We start from the raw sequence: 22,655 nt of genomic DNA, 5'->3' as shown, positions 1-22,655 counted from the left end.
CCATGTGGAGCATGCTCACTTCCCATTTCAAGAAAGAGCCAGGAACTGGGGCCACTGGTGGTGGCTGCTGAGATGGCTGCAGAGCTCTGTGGCCACACCCTGGGTCGAAGAGGAGACCTGGCCTCTGAGGCCAGTGGTGGGCAGGCCTCATGGTGCTGCCGGTTGCTGCTGTGGGAACACCTCAGGCACTGGGTCTGGCCTCCTTGGGCTGGTCCCTGTGATTGTTGGCTCAGCACGCCACTTTCTGATGACTAGGTCAGTTTGCCAGAGACCTTGATGTGGCAAAGTGTTGCTATGGAGAGAGCAGGCACAAGGATTCCAATCAAAAGAACGGCCATCCCTGAAAATGCTTAGATCAGGCAGTGCCTGGTTTTGACTGAAAAAAAAAAAAACCAAAACAGGTCTTGCCTCACCCCTTCTACCTGACAATCTCCTACTCGCTCTTTCGTTATTTCCCAAGGGCCCGAGCCAAGGGTCCCTCCTTGGGAAACGCAGGGCTTCAGCAGTGCCTTACAGGGCTGCTCTAGGCTCCTGTCTGTCTGTCTGTCTGCCCAGCACCCAGCCTGGCGTCAACTTTCTGTAAAGACTTGTTGCATAAATGAAAATGTGGCCTTGGGCAAGTGCTTTCTCCTCCCTGAGTCTCCATATTCTTGTCCAAAAACGGGGACAGTGATAAGAGGTAGGGCTAGAGCTCAGGGGACTCTGGGTCTGGCGTGGACAGGAAGGTGAGAAAGTGGTCCTGGGAGGGGAGAGGCCCACTGGGGTGGGTGGTATTGGGTGGGGAAAGGAGCCTGGTCAGTTTCGTTCTTCTTGAGCTCACTTGTGATCACCTGTAACTAGGACAAAAAGAATTAGCTTTGGCCAATGTTAGTCAGGGGCAAATGGGGTTCTTCCCTGTCATGGGCCTGCTTTGGCAAAGGCTGAATGAATGGCAGCAGTGAGGGTACAGGGGTATTCATTGAGGGGGAGAATTGGTTGGGGTGGAGGTGGGCTCCATGACTCCTCCGTCCCTTTCAAACCCCTGGGCTGTCTGTGTGCAGGTGGGGATAGCATCTCTGTCACACTAGGAGGGGCTTCAGACCGCCTTGGTTCCCAGGCTGCAGAGACAACAGGAGTTCCAGGGGGTGGGGGACAGAGCTAGCCCAGGCCCCACAGGAGGGCCCCAGGGTTCCTCTGGGTCCCTTCTCGTGCTATAGCAGGGAGGCGGAGGCCCTGAGAACAACAGGAATAGCTCATGTAGGTGGCTCTGGCGAGGGATCCTGTTTGGGGTGAGGGCTCATGGGTCCTGCTGTCCCCAGCATGTTGGCCCTGCCCAGCCCCCTGGCCTCCACAGAGACATATCAGAGGACCCTGCCCAGAAGCTCTCAGTGGCCCTTAAGGCCAAGTCACCTTTGAAATTGCCCAGTTATCCCAAGCAGTCACTTGTATCTAGCCTCCGGAGAGCTGGAAAACGGGTGCAGGAGAGCCTGGAGGAGTCCCAGCTCCTCAGCAGTGGCCGTGGCTCACTTTGGCACCTTGAGAGGGAGCTGGCCCACCTCAGACGTCTGCCTCCCAGGGCCACTCCAGCACTGACACGGAGAAATCTAGATTGTGGGATGTTGGGGGTGGGATGGGGGAAGGTGAAATTCTAGACTTTCATGCGGAAGTCATTTACGTGTAAATGTCATTTACATTTACAAATACTGGCCCCCGCCATGTGGTCTTTTTCTATATTACATTTTTTCCCTCTACAACCCAAGTCTCCCCCAGCTCTTTTTTCCACGGGGTGCGCCTCCTTCCTGCTTTCCCATTGGCCTCCAGGTGGGAGCCCCTGGAGACTGGAGCATCACTGGCAGCTCAGGCGCTTTGCTCAGTGAAAGGAGCTGGCCACGGCTCCTGGGAGCTGCATGCTGAACAGCAGACTTGGGGGCTCAGATGTGCCCCAACTGCTCAGCCATCCCTCTGGCAGGCCTCTGAAAGGCCCCTTCCCCCTAGACTGCTGCTGAGACCCTCTGAATCCCTGGAACCCCTGGAGCAGCAGCAGCAGCGCCTGCTCCACCCCTCCCTGGAGGAGAGCAACCTGTCTGCTGACTGTCCTCTTGCCAGCTGCTGAGACCGGGAATCAGGATGTCCTCATTCACAAGACCTGGCCCCAGGAAGCTGCTTCATAAGATGGGACATTTGATCATTCCAGCCCTTTTGGCCTGGGAAATCAGGTCAGCCTGGGTTCAAACTTAGGAAGTCGGCCAAGTGCGTGCCTTGAGAAAGGACTGGATGAGGGCACCTGAGCAGGAGGTGGAGGTCGAGCTCCCTGACTTTTAGCATGCCCAGCCTCCTGCCTGGGGCCTGAGCCCTGCCTCCTTCTTTCCTCTCTGAGCCAGGTGTTTCTCAGCCCGGCATGTGGAGTGCATGCCAGCTCATCCTGTACTTCCTGCTGCAGCTCCCTATGCAGGCTCCTACCTTCCCACAGCCTGGGCTCTCCCTATGATGCTGGGCTCTCTCTATGTTGCCCTCCAGGGGATGTTCCAGAGGGAGGACAGCACAGGGAGGGAGGCTCCGAAAACCGCACTGCATGGGGTCCTGTGGCCCTGGTGATGAGCAGAGGGGCTGCACTGAATCCCACACCTTCCCCCCATGACCAGGTGCAGGGATCCTGGAGCTTTGAGAATGGGGCTTCATCTTCAGCCAGAGAGATTAAGTGACATGCCCAGTGACTTGTTCTAACAGAGCTAGGACTTGGACTCCTTGTCTAGTGCTCTTTCTTTTCACCTAAGTTGGAAGACACAGCATGGATGAGTGGCTTAATGGCCTTGATGAAGTCCTCCATGTCTCTGACAGCACCAGTGTGTCCCTCCTGTGAAATGATAGATGATGGGCCCAGCTAGCTCATCTCTGAGGCCTTCTGAACAAGCACTGTCTCCCATCGCCTTCTCAGCTTTGGTTTCTGCTGCCCACTTCACGCTCAGTGGGCTGCCAGGCTGGCTGCAGAGGGAAGCTCTCTAAGGAAGGACAGGCTGGGAGAAGGCACCTGCTGCCTTTTGGGTAGCAGGTGGGGCTCTCCAGCAGGCAGGCTTTGACTACCTCAGTGTCACCCTTCCCCTGGTAACCCTCATCCTGGGACAGCTCATTACCCTGAAGGAGCTTGAGAGGGGCCTCTCATGGGCATGTACACACAAGGGAGGACCCTTACCTTGATGCTCAAATGCATTTGCTTGAAACACACCCAAAAAGGACCCGGGTGTCTATTCCAGAAGGTGGCTCTAAGGCATGGGGTCTTTTTTTTGAGTCCTTTCCCCAATGCTGGGTCCACTGGAGCCTCTTTGTCCAAAGGGAATATTTACAGTGAGAATGGGCAGGAGTCTCACCCCCATGCCCATCCACCCCCCATTGCCAGGGCAAGTCTTGCAGCGAGTCGAGCTATCAGACAGGTGAGGAGGGGCACAGTCTGGGAGGGTCGTGCTGAGGTACCCTCACTGCCTTTCTCCCAATCCTTTGTCGCTGGTGATGGCAGGCCCCAGGTTGAGTTGGGCCAGAAGGGAGGCATGGAGGGACTGTGGTCAGGGAAGCTAGGGAGCTCTGGTCAGGCTCTGGCTGCTTGGAGCCTCAGGGTTGTAGAGCCCAACTCAGGCTATTATAGGAGGGCCAGAGTGGGCAGGTGTGACAGCTGAGGTCCCCCTTGCAGGCTTTGTTTTTCCATGGTTGAGTGACTGAAACCCTCACCCAATGGTGGGGAGCCAAGGCCCCATGGGACAAAGGAGTCTTCTTCCCGCCAGGCCAGCTGTCTTCTCTGAGACCCCCTGGCAGCACCCAGCTGAAGCATCAGAACTGGCTGGCTGCACCCATCTTAGGAACAAGTTGCTGGGAGACGGGGGCCTTTTCATCACCTCAAGTCTTCTCTCATGACCCAAATGGGAGCACTTACATTTCTGATGAAGTGATTGAGGGAGGCCATATTCTGGGGCTCTGCCTCTGTTAGGGCTCCCTGCCCCAGATCTCCATGAAAATGCTCACAGACAGAGCCTTACTAAAATGTAGCCTGAGGTTGGCCCAGCAACCAGCCCCTGCACTAGCAGCCCAAGGCCTCGTCACTTGCCACGTCTGTATTTGGTCACTGGGCAGTGCTCTGGGCTGTGCCCTCTTGCCGTGTCCCACTGCTTCCTCACGCCAGCTCCTGACCCCCACCTGAGGGGTCCACCCAGAGCCAAGCTGTGGGCTCTGCTTCCAAGAGACAGAACTGCGTGTGATCCCTGTGGGCCAGGAGGTCTGTACACGTGTCACAGCTCACCTCTGGGAAGGAGGCCCTGCCCTCTGCTCCTCCGCCAGTGGCCCGCCCAGTCACACTTGCTCACAGTGGCCAGCGCCCAGCACATACACTCAGACAAGCCCCAACACCCGTGCCCTCTGGCTGTGGCTCCTTTGTATGCAACAACATTCAGTGCTCCTGGAAGGCAAGGCTAAAGGTGCTTTGTTCCTCTTCCCTCCCACTTTACTTAGGAGTTCCCTGCCTGGCATCCATCAATCCCCATTCCCCTGCCACTCAGGGCGGGATAAGGGCAGTTGCTCAGCCTGCTGTCTCCTTTCACACAAGCCTTTGCCACAAAGATCCCAGACTGGGGGCCTGGGGGCTGGGGTGGGCCCAGCGGGACCAAGGGCCAGGCTGCCTGTGTTCTCAGGCCCAGCTGCCTTGCCCCTCCTTGGGGTTCATCCAGTTGTCCAGAAGAATCCAGCCTATCCCAGCTGTGGCAGAGGCAGCTGGGGAAGGGCACTCCAATCCTGGGGCAGGCTGGTGTGGGGGTGGCAACACCAGAGTGAGGGCCCCAGGATGGGGTGACACTCAGGGGCCAGAGGGGGCCCCCAGGGCAGATGCCCCTCCATGGTTGTACCCATGCCTGTGCCTGCTGCGGTCTCTGCCTGAGGTGAGCTCTGCACCTCTACACCTTCCTCCTCTCCTGTGGTTCCCTTTTCCTTTCAGGCTAGTGGAAAATGGAGACATTTTTAGTGCAGTGTGACCAAGAATGGGACCAGGCTGTATCCCTGAGCCAAGGGGATGTGGGACTTGAGGGCTCCTCTGGGCGATGCCTCTTGGGCCGAAGCTCAAGGCCATTCGGCAAGGAGGTATCTGCAAGGGCAAAGACACAGAGGCCTGCTTGGGAAGGGGGGTATCCACACATGGGGACTCAAGCAGGGTGGCAATTCTAAGAAACCTTCTCCGACTTAGTCTTCTCATCTTAGAGGCAGAGCATGTCCTCGTGGGGGATGGGGCACCCCCTCCTCCTACTGCTTCTCTCTCCATCTCTGTCTCTTCACGCATCAGCCAAGCATTTGCGTCACTGTCTTCCGACTCCCCCAGCTCCCTCCCTCCCACTAATCTGCCTGCATCAGCTCCTGCACGTATCTGCTCTGACTCCACTCCCTGAAGGCCTCTGATGACACCAGGCTTGCTGTGGCTGAGGGAAAACAGGCCCCTTGCACCCCCTTATTGGATGCTCTCTTCTCTCTTTCCAATCAGGGCCAGAGGCCCCTTCCATGGGAGGCTGCTGGGCAGCCTTGAGAGGCTGCTGCAGCTGGGAGGAAAGTGCAGAGGCAGCATGCCTATTGGCATTTGGAGGCCATCTGTATCAGGGAGGGCCTGACACCCTCTCCTCCACCCAGCCCTGCCAGGGACACTCCCCCTGCCTGCCCCAAGAGACATCTGTAGGCTAATGTAAGAGGGAGAAAGAAAGGGGTGAAGGGCCAGGAGGGTGGCTGGCTCAGAACTTGGACTTGGACTTGGTCATGAACTGCCCTGAGACAGGCTGGTGTAGTCGGAGTGTGGGGCCACATCTAGTGAGGCTCCAGGGGTGTGCCATGAGGTACAGCTCAGGTGGAAGGTGGCAGATAAGCCACTCGTTCCTTTGGTAGCCCAGGCCAAGTCCCTAAGCAGGGTGATATGGCAATTTCTAAGGAACCAGAAGACTTTTCCCTATCAAGGTAGAAACAGGGGCCATAGTACTGAAAAGCTGCACAGAGTGGCTGTCCTAACTAGAATTGTGCTCACATGGGCCATTTGGGAGGAGAGGACACCCACCATCATCAAGACACCAAAGCCATGAGATGGAAAAGGGATGGTGCCAAATTCCAGGGAGAGGTACATGCTCTGGCTTAGGGGTGTCCTGCCAGAAAGAGACCCAGCAGACGGGTCCACAGGCTTGGTGGCTCGGCAACAATTTACAGATGAGGAGATCTAGGCTCAGAGAGTGGGATAATGTCACAATCATGTGAGGCCACTTAGGGACAAGGAGAAGAGATGTGAGTAGAAGCCAGGTTGGATGGCTCTTCTAAATGGCAGGGCTCGTGGGCCAGGGGATTCTAGGAGGGTTTGGAAGAAGCCCATGTGCCCAGAGGAAGAGGAAGACTGGAAGGCCTGGGCAGGCAGGAGGTCTCCTGCCCCAGTTTCAAAGGTGGCTGGAGATGAAACATTCCAGCGATCCTGTGTCCATCTCACCTCTCTGTGGTGGCTCTCTACCTTCTCTGTGGGGTGAGTGAGGAGGTGCAGGGGCCCCAGGGAAGTTTCTCTCTTTCCTTGACTTCTTGAATTTTGTCTGCATCTTGCATCTCAGGTGCCAGCCCTGGAGCGTGAAAGATCTTAGGGTGTTGTTCAAAGAGGGGATAGTGAGTCTGGGGCCTGCAGGGGTGTGGGCTGCCCTCCTTGGAAGGGGTTCTGGGGTCAGGTGCTTGGAGTCGGTAGTGGCTGGACGGTAGCAGCCAGGCAGGCACTCTGTGTATGGCTGGCCCGAGTCCGGGAGTTCCCTCCTCCAGCCGTGCGAGTCGGCTGGTGGGGCCAACTGCTCAGCTTTGGAGGAAGCAGACAGGTGCTGGTGGTGGTGTGCCTGGGCCACCTGGACGCTGGCCCTTTGCTCTGAAGAGCACTCACATGGTGTCGTGTGTGGGGTCAGCAGGACTACTGCACAGCCGGGGCTCAGATTCCGGCTGTGCCGGCCACCCTCTGGAGGTGTTGGATGTCTGGCCTGGGGCCAGTAGTTGCCTGGCCTCCTGGGCTCCGGAGGGTTTGCTGTGCTCCCGATGAAGCAGGAACAATGGTATACTTACTGCCCATGGGTTGCAGACCTGCTGCCAGGCTTGTGCGTCCTGACACCTGGACTGGGCGCTGGCCTTGGTGTCCTGCTGGCAACTCACGTCCCGGGGCCCCATGGAAGGTCAGGGCCGAGGCTACAGTCAGCCAGGCCGGCTGTGTGTGGGGAAATCTTCCCCACCTGGCCCGAGTTCTGCTCTCCCCAAGCAGGGGGAGGGAGCGGGGCCTTCAGTGCCCACGTGTGCAAAGTACAGCCTTCTGTCTGTACTGTGCCCCTTGCGTTTTAGAGCAGAAGCCGGCCTCCTGCTCCCGGGGGTGCTTCTGCCTGCATCGTGCTGCCGAGGCAGCTGCTGCTATGACCTCCTGTCTGAGATCAGACCCGAAACGCACTGCCTGCTCTCCCTCCCACCCTAAGCTTGCGGGCAAAGAGCACGGAGGCTCCTGGAGGAGGCCGTGTGTGCCTGGGCACGGCAACGCACAGCGCGGCACAGCGCGGCACAGCAGATCCCTATAGGCCCAAGGTATCCCCCTGGCCCCTGGGGTGTCCACCTGGCTGGCCGGCAGAAGGGAAAGAATTCCCGGGGCTGCTGCATCCATTCACTCTCCTCCCTTCTCTGTCCCTCCTCAGCACTGCTCACCTGGCATCAACTTTTGAGGCCCGTCATTAGCTATTCATCAGCCTCAGCTCCCATTTCATTTGGTTAAACCATTGTTTACACTTCATCCCACAGGCAATACGTGTTCATGATAGGAAAATTAGAAATACACAGAGGAGCAAAAGACTTGAGTATATATATCCTTTCAGATGTTTCTCTGTGCATTTTTATGTAAATATATTTTAAGTAAATGGCACCATCCTGCGCATCTTGTTTTAAAAGCTGCCTTCACTTAATGATATATGGAAACCATATACGTGAAGGCTTGTTAAATATTGTATCCATCAATATCATTGATAATGGCTGCATAGTATTTGCTTGGATGGTGATAGATCATAATATGTTTAAATACAACTGTTGGGAATTTAGATTATTGCCAAATTTTCGCCATCACACTCAGCACTGGCATAATGCCCCTCTTGTACACTTTGTTCTACTTACCCAGTTCTCTCCCTAGGGGACATTGCTGCGAGGGGAACTGCTTGATCAAAAGGCTTGCCCTCTTTAAGGCTTCTGATACACATGGAGACTTGTCCTCTAAAAAGATGCCCCAGTTGACATGCCCACCAACAGTGTGTGAGGTCTGCCCAGGAAACGCCCTCCCGAGTGGTCTGCCTTCCATTCTCCAAAGCTGCTCCTGTCTGCACTGAGGGTTTTCCTGGCTGCCCGTTGACTGGGTGGCCATTCTGCCCTGTTCTCTGAGAAGGGTCAGGTGAGGGGAAGGTTGGTGGGTCTGAGAGGAGAACTGGGCCCAAGGAGGGGTGGCAATGTTTGGTAAATCAGAAGCATGGCCCCTGCCAGCCTCCAGCCCAGCAGCAGAGGTAGTCAATGTGGGCTGTGTGCTGGGGGTGCTAGGGGGGTACCTGGGCTCTGTCCTCACTGAGGCTGGTGGAGGGGGCAGGTCTTGTCTGGGAAGACTTGGGTTAACAGTACCAAAGTGCTGAGGTCAGATGAAGGGAGACCCCAGGAGGAGTAGGGGCAGGCAGGACAGGCAAGGCCCTGAGGGAGGGGCAGGGCTTAGCTCAGTAGGAGGAGTTGGATGGCATCCCAGGGGCCAGCATAAGCAAAGGCCACCTTCCAGGGATGCTGAGGCACATGATCTACTTGGAGCACAGTGTTGACATTGAGGGGGTTGGTGAGAAAAGTGGCTGCATCAGGGCACTGGGGAGTTTGCCCCCAGTCTTAGAGACAGTGCAGAGCTGGCGGAAGCTGAGTGAGAAGCCAGGGCTGATATGGGCCAAGTGGGATTAGGGGCCGATGAGTGCTGCTGGAAGGAGGCACAGATGAAAGCAGGTGGACCAGAGAGGAGGTCAGAAGTGACTGTGGCCTGAAACGGGGCTGTGGGTGTGGCGGGAGAGGAGGGAGTGGTAGAATGGAGGAAGAAGCCAGGTGTCTAGCTGGGACATAGATTCAAATCTCACGTGTCCATCAGTCTGGCTGGGACTCATCACTTGAAAGGCTCCTTGTCCCAAAGAGCTGCCTTCCTCTTCAGTCCCTGGGAAGATGCTTCTGCCTGATTCTTTCAGATTAATTGTCCCATCAAAAAAAGACATTTGATTTTTGAGATGAAGCATCGGCATTCCTGGTCTTTGCCTGGTGAGGTAGAACGTAAGCCCTGAGTCTTCTGACACTAAAGAAATGAGGCAGCATGGGGTTCCATGCCAACTGCGCCCTCCCTTGCTGTGGGCTCTTGTGTGTGTCTCTGCCCCTTTGGCCTGGGAGTTGCCAATGGTCCCTCTGTCTCTGTCATTCTGCATGTGAGTAAGTCTGTCATAATTTTGGAAGTGGCTTATTTGGTTCTGATTTGACAGAAAACTTCTAGGCAACGTGGCCAACAGGTTTGTCAAGGGAAACAGATGAGTTCCTGAAGGAACCTAAAGACCAAGTAGTAGAAGGTCTTGAGCTGAGGCCCAGAGGAGGTGAGGGACTTGCCCAAGGTCTCCCAGTCAGTCAGCAGCACCAGGAGGCCGAGGGACCAAGATCTCAGGTGGAGACTCTGTCTGTGTGACCCGCCCGGTTGGACCACTTCATGGGCTGCTGGGACAGGACAGTTGGGCCTGTACAGTCTGAGGATCACCTGTGGAATGAACTCTGATGTGGCAGCCTTGGTGCAGGGGCTGGGCATGTGGGGCTTCCATTCCTGGTGATGAGGTGCTGTTCCTGGCACACAGCGGGCTCGGGCCTCCTGGGCTGCTCGTTCAGTGCAGTTTATGGGAAAGTTCTTGCTGACGTGGCAAATTTGCTTTGATCTTGGCCCCCTGTCCTGCCTGTTTTAGTGTGCCCCTGACCTCCATGGAAACATGTCCAGGCCTTGCCAGTCAGCAGCAAGGCCTGGTTGCTCAGGGCCTGGCCCTGGAGGGGCCCAGAGGGTGGCAGGCCCCTAAGAGGGAGGCTGCTCTGCCTCAGGACTGTACCAGCAGATCCCAGGCCCCTGCTCCCTATCGTGCCCACTCCCCTCACCCTCCAGTGCCTCGCTTGACGCCCAAGGGGCCGGCTGTGGTGGTTCAGGGCTGCAACTAGACCCACGACATGGGCCTTCCGTCTCCCTGCAGCCTGGAGAGCCAGCTTCCTCACGCCCGCTCCTCCTGGGGCAAACAGACTTCATGGTGCTGTGAAGGCCTCAGAGACCTCACTAACACCACGGCCCACCCCTCACTGGCCACAGGAGGGCAGCATCTGGCTCGAGGGCAGTGAGGAGGCCAGGAGGGAGAGCAGGGCGAGAAGGCAGAGAAAGGAAGAGAAAGCAGAGCACAGACTGTCCCTCGCTTCCTAGATGCCCACCCTTGTGCGGTCCCTGAGGGTCACTAGGAGTTGGCAGTGGGGCTCCAGGCTTTCCCCACTGGAGATGGAGCCAAGCTCTGAACCACACAGGCCTGCACACCCCCAGCCTGTGCTTTCCTGATTGAGGACCACCGACAGTCCCCTCTCCCAGTGAGGGCAGGTTGAGAGTCACTGCTGCTTGGCTCCTATCCAACTGCCCTGCGATCTTTGCTGTGCCAGGTGGTTCTCAGCACTTGCAAGAACACTGGTGCATTTTGTCTTCACAGCAGTCCTGATGGGTAGATTTTTTTAACTCCTATTTTACAAATGAGGGCACTGAGGCAGCCCAGAGAGGTTAGCTAACTGGCCCAAGGTCTGTCAGACAGCTACTAAGGAGTAAGAAAGATGGGCTAACCCCAAAGCTTTTGGTCCCCCAGCCTCTGCCCTACCCCAGTCCCTCCTGAGTGCACCATGCTGGCCCCAAGGGAGCCTGCTGTCTGTCTGCATGGCACTTTGGAGGCTCCCCTGCTGCCACTCTCTCCCCCACACTCACCAGGGCCCACAGTCCAGCCATCAGAGTTCTCTAGGAGGGCTTATGGTCTGCCCTTCTCGGCCATCTCTTGAACAGACATCCCTTGGCAGTGCAGGCCGTGTTCCCCAGGAGAGTGGCCCTGGGCAGAAAGGGGAGGTGTGCCATCCAGTAGTGGCACATCCTGCGAGTGCTTGCTCCCTGGCCTCTGCTCACCACCCAGGACTCCACCAACTCTTGCTTCCCGATGCCCAAACAGACAGTCTGGATGGTCTTGGTGTGCCAGGGACCACGTGGTGACCCACAAACCATTATAAATGCATGAAGTGACAAGCCATGTGCTTGCCTTTGCCCCCAGGAGCCCTCTTGAATCAACTGAGAAGGGACCTGCAGAGCAAACGCCATGAGCATCTCAGCTCTTGGAGGCAGCACCAAAGGTGAGGCCTGGGCTCCCTCTTGTGCCGGGCTCGGCACGTGGCTGCCTTCTTCCAGGCCTGCCCTGCAAGGGCCACAAGCACTGCCTGGGCAGCAGAGTGAGAACGGCATATTGGGAGGGCTGGAAAGGAGGCCCCAGGATCCTGTAGCTGGGCTTCCTTTCTGAGGCTGTCTGGTCTTGCCCCCTCCAGGGAAGCCTCTCCCACCGGGGGAGGAGGAACGCAATAATGTCCTCAAGCAGATGAAGGTGCGAACCACGCTGAAGGGGGACAAGAGCTGGATCACCAAGCAGGATGAATCAGAGAGTCGTACCCTGTAAGTCCACGAGGCCAGGAGGACTGGCAGCAATGGGGTGGGGACGGGGTTGTGATCCACGGGGGCCTGTCCATACTTGGAGATGCCGAGGGGCTTCCACCATTCAGAGCTGAGCCAGGCCATGTGGCCTCAGGCCAGCTGGGGAGGGCAGAGCATGAGAAAGCAATCCAGGAGAGGGCGAGACTTGACCAAAGTCACAAGGTGGGAAAGCCCCAGGTGCGGCACATGCCTGTGGGGTGTAGAGGCTGGCTGGAGAAGGAGAAGGGGAGACGGCAACGGTGGGCCAAGTTCCTGGTGTGCATATACTGCACCCCACCTCACCTGCCTTGGGGCCCCGCAGACAGCCTCTAGGGTGGAGGCTGCAGGGTGGCAGATGGCAGGGAGCTTGAGAGCCACTCTTTTGGGACCCCTCTTTCCCCAGCGAGCTGCCCTCTGGCCGGAGCCGTGCCACATCTTTGTCATCAGCTGCCAGGTAAGAGGTGGTGCCCAGATGGCTGGTGGGCGGGCCTCTTGCTGAAGTCCTCAGGGAAGGGGGAGGGAGCCTGAGCCGAGAAGGTATATCAGGGTCTGCAGTGAGTCATCTGAAATCCACAGGGAGGATGGGCTTTTCCCGCTTTGCTCTCTCTTGGGAAGGGGAAGCAGGATTCACAGGATCCAGGTCCCGGGCCTTGCTGTGTGGCCTTGGGGCTGACTGCCTTCCCTGCTGGGCCTCCATGGCTCCAGCTGTCAACTGGGATCGAAATTGTCGTTGAGACTCCCCATGCAGAGAGTGAGACCATGTCTTTGAGGTGCTTTGGGTGGCTTCAGAGTCACACATGACTCCCTCCTGTAGGTACCCTGCTTGCTGAGTGCACTTGGTAATCAGCGTGCCGGGGGAGACTCACACGTTTGCTCCAACTGTCTCCCAATTCAGGATGACAAATTTTGACAGCTGGCTGAGGGGAACAGCCCATCCCCTCTCTATTTCAAGGACTTTTGCATAGTGGTGTCCAGAGAGGCTCTGAAGCACGAACACCTCCGGCCTGTATCTGGAGGAACTGCTGCTGAGGAGTAAGGGGATGGGGACCTCAAAGTGCAGGCTTGATTCTTGCTCCAGACAGCCGGCAGCTGGCAGCTGGCAGTGAGCACAGGGCCCGAGCCTTCCTCAGGTGATAGTAGAAGCAGTGGCAGCAGCAGGAAAGGAGGGACCAAGTTCACTCCTAGCACAGGGGCTGCCTCCAGTAACTATGGCCTTGCGCATCATCCCTCAGTGACTCAGTGCCCACTACCTGCCAGGTCCTGTGCTGGACACAAAGGACACAGCCCTCTCCTCAGGGGACTGACATCCTGGCAGGGAGCAGGGGCATGAGCCAAGTAGAGAGATGAACAAGAAAGAGAGTGGCGGGTTCCGAGAGCTGCAGTTGGCAAGGTTGGCAAGGGCCTGAGGACAGTTCAAAGAGAGTCTACACGTTAGGGGGCTTGTTTACTTTAGGGGGGATGCAGTTCTCACTGTGGGCTTTGGTTTGGGGGTGAATTTGGAAAGCACATTCTGGGATGCTGTGACTCAGGGCCCAGAGCAGGAGTGCCTGGAAGTATACATAAACCTTGGGTCTCATGTCTCCCAGAAAGGGTCCAGAGCCAGCCAGGGGCCATGGCCCAGCCTCCTCAGGCCATAGGTATTTCAGTCACAAGTGCTTGTGTGGCTAGAAGAGGGATAAGTGACCTTCATTTCCCAGGTCCTACCCCAAGTGTTCCTGCAACTTGGTCACCTCCAGGAGGCTGTCCACTGTTAAGGACAGGCTCTGTGGGGATGGAGAACACTGAGGCTCTGCGCTCCCCTTCTTGCCTGCCTGCGTGAGGTCCCCAAGCTCCTCTATTCCTGGACAGAAGGGCCATCTGCCAAGTCCTTGTCTCCTACCCCTGAGCCCGGAACTCACGGCCATGGCTGCCCCGCACTGTCAGCTCTTGGCTGTCCCCCCATCCTCCGCAAGTACTCAGAGCCCTCTCGGTTGCTTGGTGGCTCCCAAGCAGGAGGCATCTAGCATATGGAGCCTAATGATTTCCAGCCACTGACCAAGCCCTGGCTATGCTCTCCAAACTTCCATCAAGACTTGGGATTTGGGTGTCCCAGGAGCTGGAGGAGGGAGTCCCCAGAAGAGTGGGAAGGGAGGGGCGGTTGGCCTTGGTTGGCTCATGCCTGGGCTCTGCCCCTTGGGCCCTCATGAACCTTCCTGGAGGAGGCTGTGGGGGGCAGGGAGCAGGCCATGGCCTCAGCCCCAGGCCTCTGACCATGGAGCCTCCAGCCTGAGCTGGATCAGCTCTGAGAGTAGAGGCTGGGAGGCTGTCAGCAATTCCAGAAGAGCTCTTGCTCAGAGGAGTGCTGGGGCCTGGCAGGACAGGGAGAAGCCAGACTTTGGAGGGGACACCTCTGCAGCAAATGTCAAGCCATGGAACACACCTTCCTGGGCACCTGCTGTGAGCAAGAGCCGGGCCAGGCTGGCCCCAGAAGAATCAGCCACGGGTACTTTTCCTGAGGAGCATGAGGGAGACAAGCAGAGCAGAACTGGCAGCCCAGCTAGCTGCTCTTGCGCCCCTTGCTCTGACCACACTGGGACACCCACTAGCCAACCCGCTTTGCTGTCACCGGGAGCAGGAGAAAGTAGGGTAGCCTGGGCCCTCCAGCGAGGCCTCGTTTCACTTCATCCCTTCTTTTCCCTTGGCAGGCCTCCGAGCACAAGAGCTCCCACTGGCTATATCATCCGGTAGGTGACAACAGGACCTGCTTCCCCTGCTGTGCCTGCTTCCCCACACCTGCCCACACCAGCCCCTGGCTTCTCCCAGGGGAGCTCACCGGGCTGCTTATTCTGGGCTCTCTTTTAGGGGAGTGTTCACCAAGCCCATAGACAGCTCATCCCAGCCCCAGCAGCACTTCCCCAAGGCCAACAGAGCTCCGAAAAGGTTTGTCTGCGCAGCACTGGCCAAGCTCACGGCACAGAGAGCACTCTTCCTGTCACTGAGGGGTGGTGGGTGGCAACTCTCTTCCTACGTAGGGCAGGGCCCTGGAGAGCAATGCAGGAGCCCCCAGGCAGATGCGTGCTCCGTTAGGGCACTCTGGTCTCCCAGCAGCCAGGCCTCTGGGAGACCCTGGGCAACTACTGGTGCCCTGGCCCTTAGGCCAGTCCTGAGTAGCCCTGGTCACTGGAGCAGAGGTGCAGGGAGGAGGCTGGGAGGGGCTCACAGCCTTGACCTGCTGACTGACTGTGCCGAGCTGCATGCTTTAGTCTGCTTTCTCCCGGCACCTTGGCGTCAGGCTGCAGCTGGGGTCCATCAGGAAGGCAGGGCCCCAGGGGCTGGGTCTGCCTATGGTAGGATGCTGCCCTGCTCAGGGTGGTGCAGATGTTCCAGGTGTCGGGCAGGGCTGAGAGCAAAGAGGAAAGGCCACTAGTGCCCCCTCATCCACCTGCCACGTACCTGCTGGGCCTTGTGGGCAAATCTGGAAGCAAGAAGGGGCTTGCAGGTGGGCATATGGAATCTCCTTGCCTCTCCAGCACTGCAGGTCTGGTGAGAGCAGCTCCCGCTAGGCCTCCCCACCCCTCCTCCTCTGGCTACAAGATGACCACTGAGGATTACAAGAAGCTGTAAGTATGCAGTCACAGACTCAGCTCAGTTCCTCCAAGGGACGAGCCCAAACACCAGGCCCGCTGAGGGCATCTGGCTGCTTGCCTCTGAGCATGGCCTGGCAGTGCAAGTCTTGCTGGCCTGATATCCCTGCCAGTTGCCACTGTGGCCGGGAGCCTACCAGAGGATGACAAGCCCCAGAAAGTTGGACAGCTGTGCACATTGCACTTCTGATCGAAGGCAAAGCAGGGGCTGTAAGAAGCTTGTAGAAGGGGCTGGTGGGTCTGGAGAAAGCGTCATGGCTGTGTTTCTTGGGCATGGCTCTGTACCCTCTGGGCTGGGCCAAGCTGGGCTGGGGCCTGATGATCCTAAGCCTGCTGCTGGCCCTGACAGCCTATCAGTTATAGGCATTTTGTGCCTAAATCTGACCTGCTTCTTGGATATAAATCTTTGGGGTTCCCTCTGGAGCTCCCCCTTTGACCCCTTTCAAAGGCCCCCTCCTGCATGCGCATGGAGAGGGGCTCTGGACAGAGGTGTTGGTTGTGTCCACAGTTCCCAGGAGCCCTACACTTTTATATTGCTTGTTCCTTGTCACCATCATCCAGTGACACAGAGCAGCTAGGGAGTCTTTCTGGAGAAGGGGTGAGGCTTGAACTGGGTCTTGGGGGACAGTTAGGGTTGGAACAAGGAGAGAGAGGAAGGCTGGTTCTCGAGGAGGAAGAAGTGGCAGCGATGCCAATGTGTGTTATTTTTATAAGTCAGGAAGCTAAGCTGCTGAGAGTAGCAGCCTATGACAAGTAGCAGAGGCAGAGGTAGGGGGAGGAGGGGCCATAACCGCCAGCGTCCTCAACCCCTCCCCCTCCCCCAGGGCACCCTACAACATCAGGCGCAGCTCAGCATCAGGGGCCGCTGAAGAGGAGGAGGTGCCCTTCTCTTCTGATGAGCAGAAACGGAGGTAACAGCGCCTGCCGGGCATCCCATGGGCAGGGCAGGGTCTCAGGTCTCCACAGACCAGTGAAATAGAAATTGTGCCAGAGGGGGTGACGAAATGCACAACATATAGAATACATCAGCACTGGCGTGTTTGCTGGAGGAGTGGCTGCCGGCAACAGGTGTCATTCTTTGAGTCCCAGAAGCACCCATGCAGTGCTGGGCCAGCTCAGGGGACCCTCTTATGAACCTTCTATGGGGAAGAACCTAGGTCATAAGGGTCTAGGGGAAGCCTCATCTGTGGGTGGACAGAGGGTGGGGAGGGAGGTGCTTCAGGACTTTAGATCAGTTTGTTAAAAAGGGTCCTGAGCAAATTGGAGGAGCCCTCTGTGTGTGCTGTGTGTGCCTGGGGGGCAGGGCCAGGCTCCAGAGGTGACAATGCCCCTCGCCCCACAGTGGGGCCCTGAGGAAATGAAGCCCCCTTGGGCTCAGCCTGCCCCCAGTCCCAACATCTGCTGGCCCCTCTATGGCTTAGGAAACACAGCAAAGCCCCCGTGTGGAAGGCCCAGCAGATGGGCAATCCTAAGGGCAGAGGGCCCCGGGCCTGGGAGCTGCAGAGGATGAGCCAGGATCTCCAGAGCCAGGCTGCCGGGCATTGACTGCCTGCTCTGCCACTGGCTGGGGGTGTGGTCTCAGGCAAGTCACTAAAGCTCCTCATGCCTCAGTTTTCTCAGCTGGAAATCATGGGTGATACTGGCCCCTACCTTCCTGGATAGTAAGGAGTCAATGAGGCAGTGTGGATTGGCAGCAGCCAGTGCAGGGCTGGCCCCGCAGCCCTTCCCTTGGTCTCTGCATTTCCTTTGAATTGTCCTCAGAGCAGACACTAATCAGGCTTCACCCCCTTGCCTCCCTGGGGTGGCCCTGAGCCATCCTGAGTCCCTGCCAGGCTCGGCTGGCAGAGCGAGTCCCACCCTACGCCATCAGATGCCCCCTCCCTGTGCCACCCCAGGTCAGAGGCTGCAAGCAGTGTGGTGAGGAAGACAGCTTCCCGGGAGCACTCCTACGTCCTGTCAGCGGCCAAGAAGAGCCCCAGGTGAGTTGCTTCATGCTCTGGGACAGTTCCCTTCCCCTCAGGGCTCCCGTCTTCCTCTGGCTGGTGAGGGGTGGGTTGAGAGGGCCCTCCCAGCTGGACCTTCTGGGATTCTCACATGTACTTTCTGGAAAACTGAGAGGTCTGACTGCTGCTATCAGGGCAGGCAAGGTGTTGGGAATAAGAGAGAGGCCCAGGACCCTCTGAGGCAGAGTAGTCATCATGTCACCTGTCCACGGGTTCTGCCCAACACGTCGCCTTTCTGTCTCCTTTCTAGCAGCCCTGCCCAGGAGACACAGGCCCCATTCATTGCAAAGAGGTAAGTGTCAGCAGGGGAAGCCTTGGAAGACTGTTGCTGGCCACAGAGAAGGCCTCCTGTCAGCAGGGGTGGGGTGTGGGCACTGGGGAGAGCATGCTTGGGGTGGGATAGGGCCGCTGTCCCTGAGCAGTGGTAGTTGTGAGGGGGTGGTATCTTCTGTCAAGAGGCCAGGTGAGCATCTGGGTGCCTGTGGTGGCACATGTGGCCCTGGTAGCCAGTTCTGTATAGGCAGGAGCCTGGCTGAGAGAACACAGCTTGTGGCCAGAAACGTCCATTTGCCAATGGCTAACAGGGCTAGACCCCTGATCCAAGATGGAGCTGTAGTGTCTCCAAAGGCCTCTGAGGTTTTGAAGCAAAAGTAGCTACCGGGGTACAAAGGAGTTGTTTCCTTGCCCTCCCTCCCACCCTACTGGGGATGGGCTGGACAATGCCTTGGCAGGAAGGATCACTGGGCTGGGGCCCAGACGCTTGTCATTGGGAGCCCCTGCCTGGCCAGGCCCTTGGAAGTAACCATGACATTGGAGATGGGCCCTAAAGGGTGAACAGGGTTCAACAGGGAATGATCAGGACATTAGGACATTCTAGCTGAGTGAGGGAGGGGTGTCACCATTAGTTGAGACAGGACATCTTCTGGGAGAGGAGAACATTTGGGGAGGACAGGAAAGAAACTTCTAAAAAGTTGGATTTAGGGGTATTCTGTTGGATAGACAGAGAAGGCATTCATGATGTGGCATAGCGAGATGAGGACTGAAAAACAGGATGGAGCTAGCATGCTTAGTGTTCCAGGCAGAGGGCCCAGCTGGTGCAAAGGCCCAGAGGTGGGAAGATCAGAAAGGCTGACTGGAATACAGCCAGCAGAGGGTGGGGGCAGCATGAAGGAAGTGACAGATAATGGTGTGCTCTTACTGGCTATATTAGGTTCCTGGGGCTGCTATAACAAAGTACTGCAAACTGCATGGCATAAACCCCAGAAACGTATTGTCTCCCAATTCTGGAGGCCAGAAGTCCAAGGTCAAGGTGTGGGCAGGGTTAGTTCCTTCTGAGGCCTCTGAGGGAGAAGCTGTCCCAGACCTCTCTCCCAGCCTCGGGTGGTGGCTGGCAGTCCTTGCGTTCCTTAGCTTGTAGACGCATCACTCCATCTCTGCTTCTACCGTCACATGACCTTTCTTTTATCTATGTGTCTGTGTCCAAATTTCCCTTTTCTTATAATGACACTGGTCATTGGATTTAGGGCCCACCCTACTCCAGTACAACTTCATCTTAACTAATCACATCTGCAAAGACCCTATTTTCAAATAACGTCCCATTTCCAGGTTCCAGGGGCACATGAATTTTGGGAGGACCCTATTCAATCCAGTATGCTGTCCTTATCCCAAGCTGGAGTTGCTGGGCCCCCAGCCTGGGCTACCTCATGGCCATAGACTCCACTGAAAGAAAGCATGTCCTTCAGGGGGAGCAAGCTCCAGGGCAGCTGAGCAGGCCGTGAGCACCCCGGGACAGTCATCTGTTTCTCTTCTTGCCCAAAGGGTTGAGGTTCTGGATGAGGATGGGCCTTCTGAGAAGAGCCAAGACCCACCTGCTCTGGCAAGATCTACTCCTGGATCGAGCAGGTAATCAGTCACTCATCTGTGCATGGCCTCAGGGTCAGTGTCTCCATGTGCCCAGTGACAGAATGGGGCACAGAAATCAGTAAGGGCCTGTCTGGCTGGATGTCCTAGGGCTACAAGGAGAAAAATAACCTGGCCTCCAGGGAAAGAGCGGGTCGCTCTTGTCTGTTTAGTGTTTATCTGTGTCACTTTAACCCTTGACCACTGAGCCCAGTGGTGGCCACAGCATCCTGAGAAAAAGTACCAACTGTGGGGTTGGAGATGGCCTACTGCCGGGACACCAGCCCTGCCATTCTTAGGCCTGTTCACAGTTCTCCCGTAAGTTGGCCGGATTCAACCTGCCAATGCTGTGCTCTGCCTCCTGCCAGGGACGGGGACTCACAGTCCCCAGCGCTGCTCACAGCTGTCTTCTTTGCCAGTGTGGATGGAGGCAGAGCCAAAGTGTCTTGGGCATGTAGATTGAGCGCACACCGAGTCTACCTAGCCTGGGAGCTGGGAGCCCAGGTGGGTGCCGACAACTGGCTCTGGCCTATAAGCCGGTCAGGTGGGAGAGTCTGGCAGTAGAGTGACAGGGGAGGGGCAGGCTGAGTGCTGGTGATCTCACTCTGGATGGGGCCCTGAATTGCCCTGATTTCTGAGCCCTGAGTGTCTGGGCAGATAATGGTGCTCTCTTGTCTGCGGATGAAGAACAATCAATACCTCCTTGTACTTTGTGCTGAATTGTGCTAAGTCCTGCCGAGAGCGTCACCACCCTGTTGTCACTGTTTAAAGCACCTGCCTGGATTGGGAGCTTTGCCTAATCCAGATCTGCTAAGAGCTGTGCCTCTGACACTCTTGGAAGACCTCAAGGACAGAGGGGCAGAGCACCTGACCCTACAGGTCACTTTCAGGGGCTCTGGGGCTGTTCTGGCTCTTGTAATGTCACTTCAAGCCCCCTACTCCCCTCCCCAACTCAAGCCCCACAACCATTTGTATGTGACCATGGTCCTCAGGGCCACCTCCTCCATGCCGGGAGGGAGACAGGACTGCCTGCTGCAGCACAGACTGGTGGAGAAGAGCGAGGCTGCAGAACTTCTCTGCCCAGAGGGAGCCAGGAGTGCAAGGCCAGACCCAGGCCATGGCCAGAGCAGCAGGACTGCTGGGCTGGGGAGGAGGTGGCCGAGGCCTCTCTGCCTGGGATGCCCCTCCTCTTCACTCCCTCCCTCCCTTGATCCTCCTTGTTTGTCTGAACTTTTGTCTGTAAGAAATTTTGAACAAATGGAAAGATTTGAGAGCCCTTCACAAAGCAGCAATGATGGGACTCAGTGATTGCTGGGATATGGGGGCTGCCATAACAAGTGACCACAGACTGGATGGCTTAAACAACAGAAGTGTATTTTCTCCCAGTTCTGGAGGCTAGAAGTCTGAGATCAAGGTGTGAGCAGGGTTGACTTCTTCTGAGGCCTCTCTCCTTGGCTTGTAGATGGCCATCTTCTCCCTGTGTCCTCACACGGTCTTCCCTCTGTGCGTGTCTGTGTCCTCATCTCCTCTTCTTATAAGGACACCAGTCAGATTAGATTAGGGCCCCACTATACTCCATTATGACCTCATTTAACTAGTTACATCTGCAACAACCCTATTTCCGAATGTTCTGAGGTCCTGGGGGTTGGGGCTTCAACATGAATTTTGGAGGGGACATAATTCAGCCCAAAACAGTATACATCTCTGATTTCTCCTTATTTCCCTTTTAAAAAAAAAGGAATGAATAGTTTCAGATGCTTTTTAAAAGAGGACATAGGAGGAGAATTAGGTTGTGCAATGAGAGGGATTTTAACATTTATTCCAGAAAATTTGGGGGGATATTTTATACTCATCATGTGGCTGTCATAACAAGGTGGCTGTCTTAGTCTGCTCCGGCTGCCGTAACAAGTACTCCAAACTGGTGGCTCAAGCAACAGAAATGTATTGTCTCACAGTTCTGGAGGCCAGAGGTCCGAGATCAGACTTGCCTGTGAGGCCCCAGGAAACAGAACTGGGACCAGATTATGAAATGTTCCAGATACCAGAGATGTCTCACAATGGGGCACCTGCAGTGGGAAGGAAGGAGTGCCCTCATCAGAAGTGTGCGGTAGGTGCTGTCAGGGAGGCTCAGCAGGATGCTTCTCACAGTGCTGCTTCTCTCAGATTCTGCAGTCCCAAAATAGCTGGAACTCACCAGGCAGCTTCCAGGTGAGCTGCTGGCTGGTCCTGGGCAGCCTTCCTCACTGGGTCAGGCAGCCACCATCAGTTCCCCATGCCCAGTTCCTGTCTGCCTGGCTCTCTGAGAAATCCAGGTCTGGCTGTGCCCTTGAAGGAGCCCAGCCCCATGGTGGGGGGGGGGGTGACTCAACCAAACCCTGGGTCACGCAGCACCTCAGAAAAAGCTGGTTTATGGCGGAGTGGAACAGGAGAATATCACAGCCTTGTCCCCAGGCTTTGCCCTGCCGGAGCTGCCCCCTTCCCAAGCCTGCCCCTGCCCCGTCCCCCTTGGCTCAAGCCTGAAGGTCAGCTCCTTGCCTCATGCAGCAGGCCAACCAGGAGGGGCAACCCTGTCTTAGGTGCTAAACTCTGTAGGGACTTCAGGGAGGGCTGAAATTGTGGGCCAGAAAGAGTGCCGCACAAGGATGCACACAGGCTGTGTCCTCAGGGCTCTTCAGCAGGTTCCTCCTTCCTTCCACTGGAACTCCAATCCTGCTCCAGACTCCAGACCTGCCTGGGTGTCCCAGAGGCCCCTCAGCTGCAAGCGTCCACATCTGAGCTACTTGTCTCCACCGTCAACCCCAACCCGACACTGCTCACCAGTGGGAGGGACTCTCCCTCCATGTACCCTGGGGCCTGGTTTCTTGGGTTCATCTCATGTTTCCCCTCTTGTTGTGGGACAACTCCTGCCCACCTTTAAAACTGAGCTCACTGGGATACCCTCTACCAGAGAAGCTTGCCTGCTTGAGGGCCCCCAGGCCTGGCTGCTGCCTCCATCCCAGAACTGGTCAAGCTTCCTTGCCTCTCTGCCTCACCCGACCAGGGCAAGGCCTGTAGGCTGTGCCCAGCATGCTGCCTGGCAGAGTAGCTGGAGAGCAGTGAGTAAAAGCACACCTTCTGGCACAAGGCAGAACCCTGGCATTGCCCTATACTGGCTGTGTGACCTTGAGCAAGTCACTTCACCTCTCGGTGCCTCAGGGTCCTCATGTGTAAAATAGGGAGTAGTGATACCTACCTCCTGAGGCTGTCCCAAATACTAAATGGGATAATGCATATAAAGTCCTTCACGCAGTGCCTGGGTGCTGGTATCATCCAGTGTTCCCCACTACAGGCTTGCTGATTTGCAGGGCCCTCTTCACGTGAAGAAAG

At 56.7% G+C, this 22,655-nt stretch overlaps 1 protein-coding gene across 9 annotated transcripts in view; it reads left to right on the top strand.

The window, feature by feature from the left end:
* The window catches only part of ZNF185 (zinc finger protein 185 with LIM domain), a 75,816-nt gene that overhangs the window by 4,054 nt on the left and 49,107 nt on the right, over positions 1–22,655 (top strand). For 4 of the 9 annotated variants that reach the window (XM_087426639.1, XM_087426641.1, XM_087426634.1 and 1 more), the window contains exons 2-11: positions 11,355–11,433; positions 11,623–11,746; positions 12,168–12,218; positions 14,449–14,487; positions 14,606–14,683; positions 15,274–15,363; positions 16,212–16,298; positions 17,283–17,366; positions 17,641–17,682; positions 19,209–19,292. In XM_087426639.1, the coding sequence (XP_087282765.1) occupies positions 11,400–11,433; positions 11,623–11,746; positions 12,168–12,218; positions 14,449–14,487; positions 14,606–14,683; positions 15,274–15,363; positions 16,212–16,298; positions 17,283–17,366; positions 17,641–17,682; positions 19,209–19,292 (713 nt within the window). In that variant the 5' untranslated portion in view covers positions 11,355–11,399. The remainder of the gene's footprint in view (positions 1–11,354; positions 11,434–11,622; positions 11,747–12,167; positions 12,219–14,448; positions 14,488–14,605; positions 14,684–15,273; positions 15,364–16,211; positions 16,299–17,282; positions 17,367–17,640; positions 17,683–19,208; positions 19,293–22,655) is intronic. The other 5 variants (XM_087426642.1, XM_087426636.1, XM_087426637.1 and 2 more) reach the window with 4 other exon arrangements.

The sequence above is a fragment of the Ceratotherium simum genome, chromosome X (assembly GCF_057802395.1).
Source record: "Ceratotherium simum simum isolate JZ-2026a chromosome X, ASM5780239v1, whole genome shotgun sequence".
NCBI classification, from domain to species: Eukaryota; Metazoa; Chordata; class Mammalia; order Perissodactyla; family Rhinocerotidae; genus Ceratotherium; species Ceratotherium simum.
The sequence above is the reverse complement of the archived record's forward strand: the minus strand, read 5'-3'. Positions and strand labels throughout refer to the sequence as shown.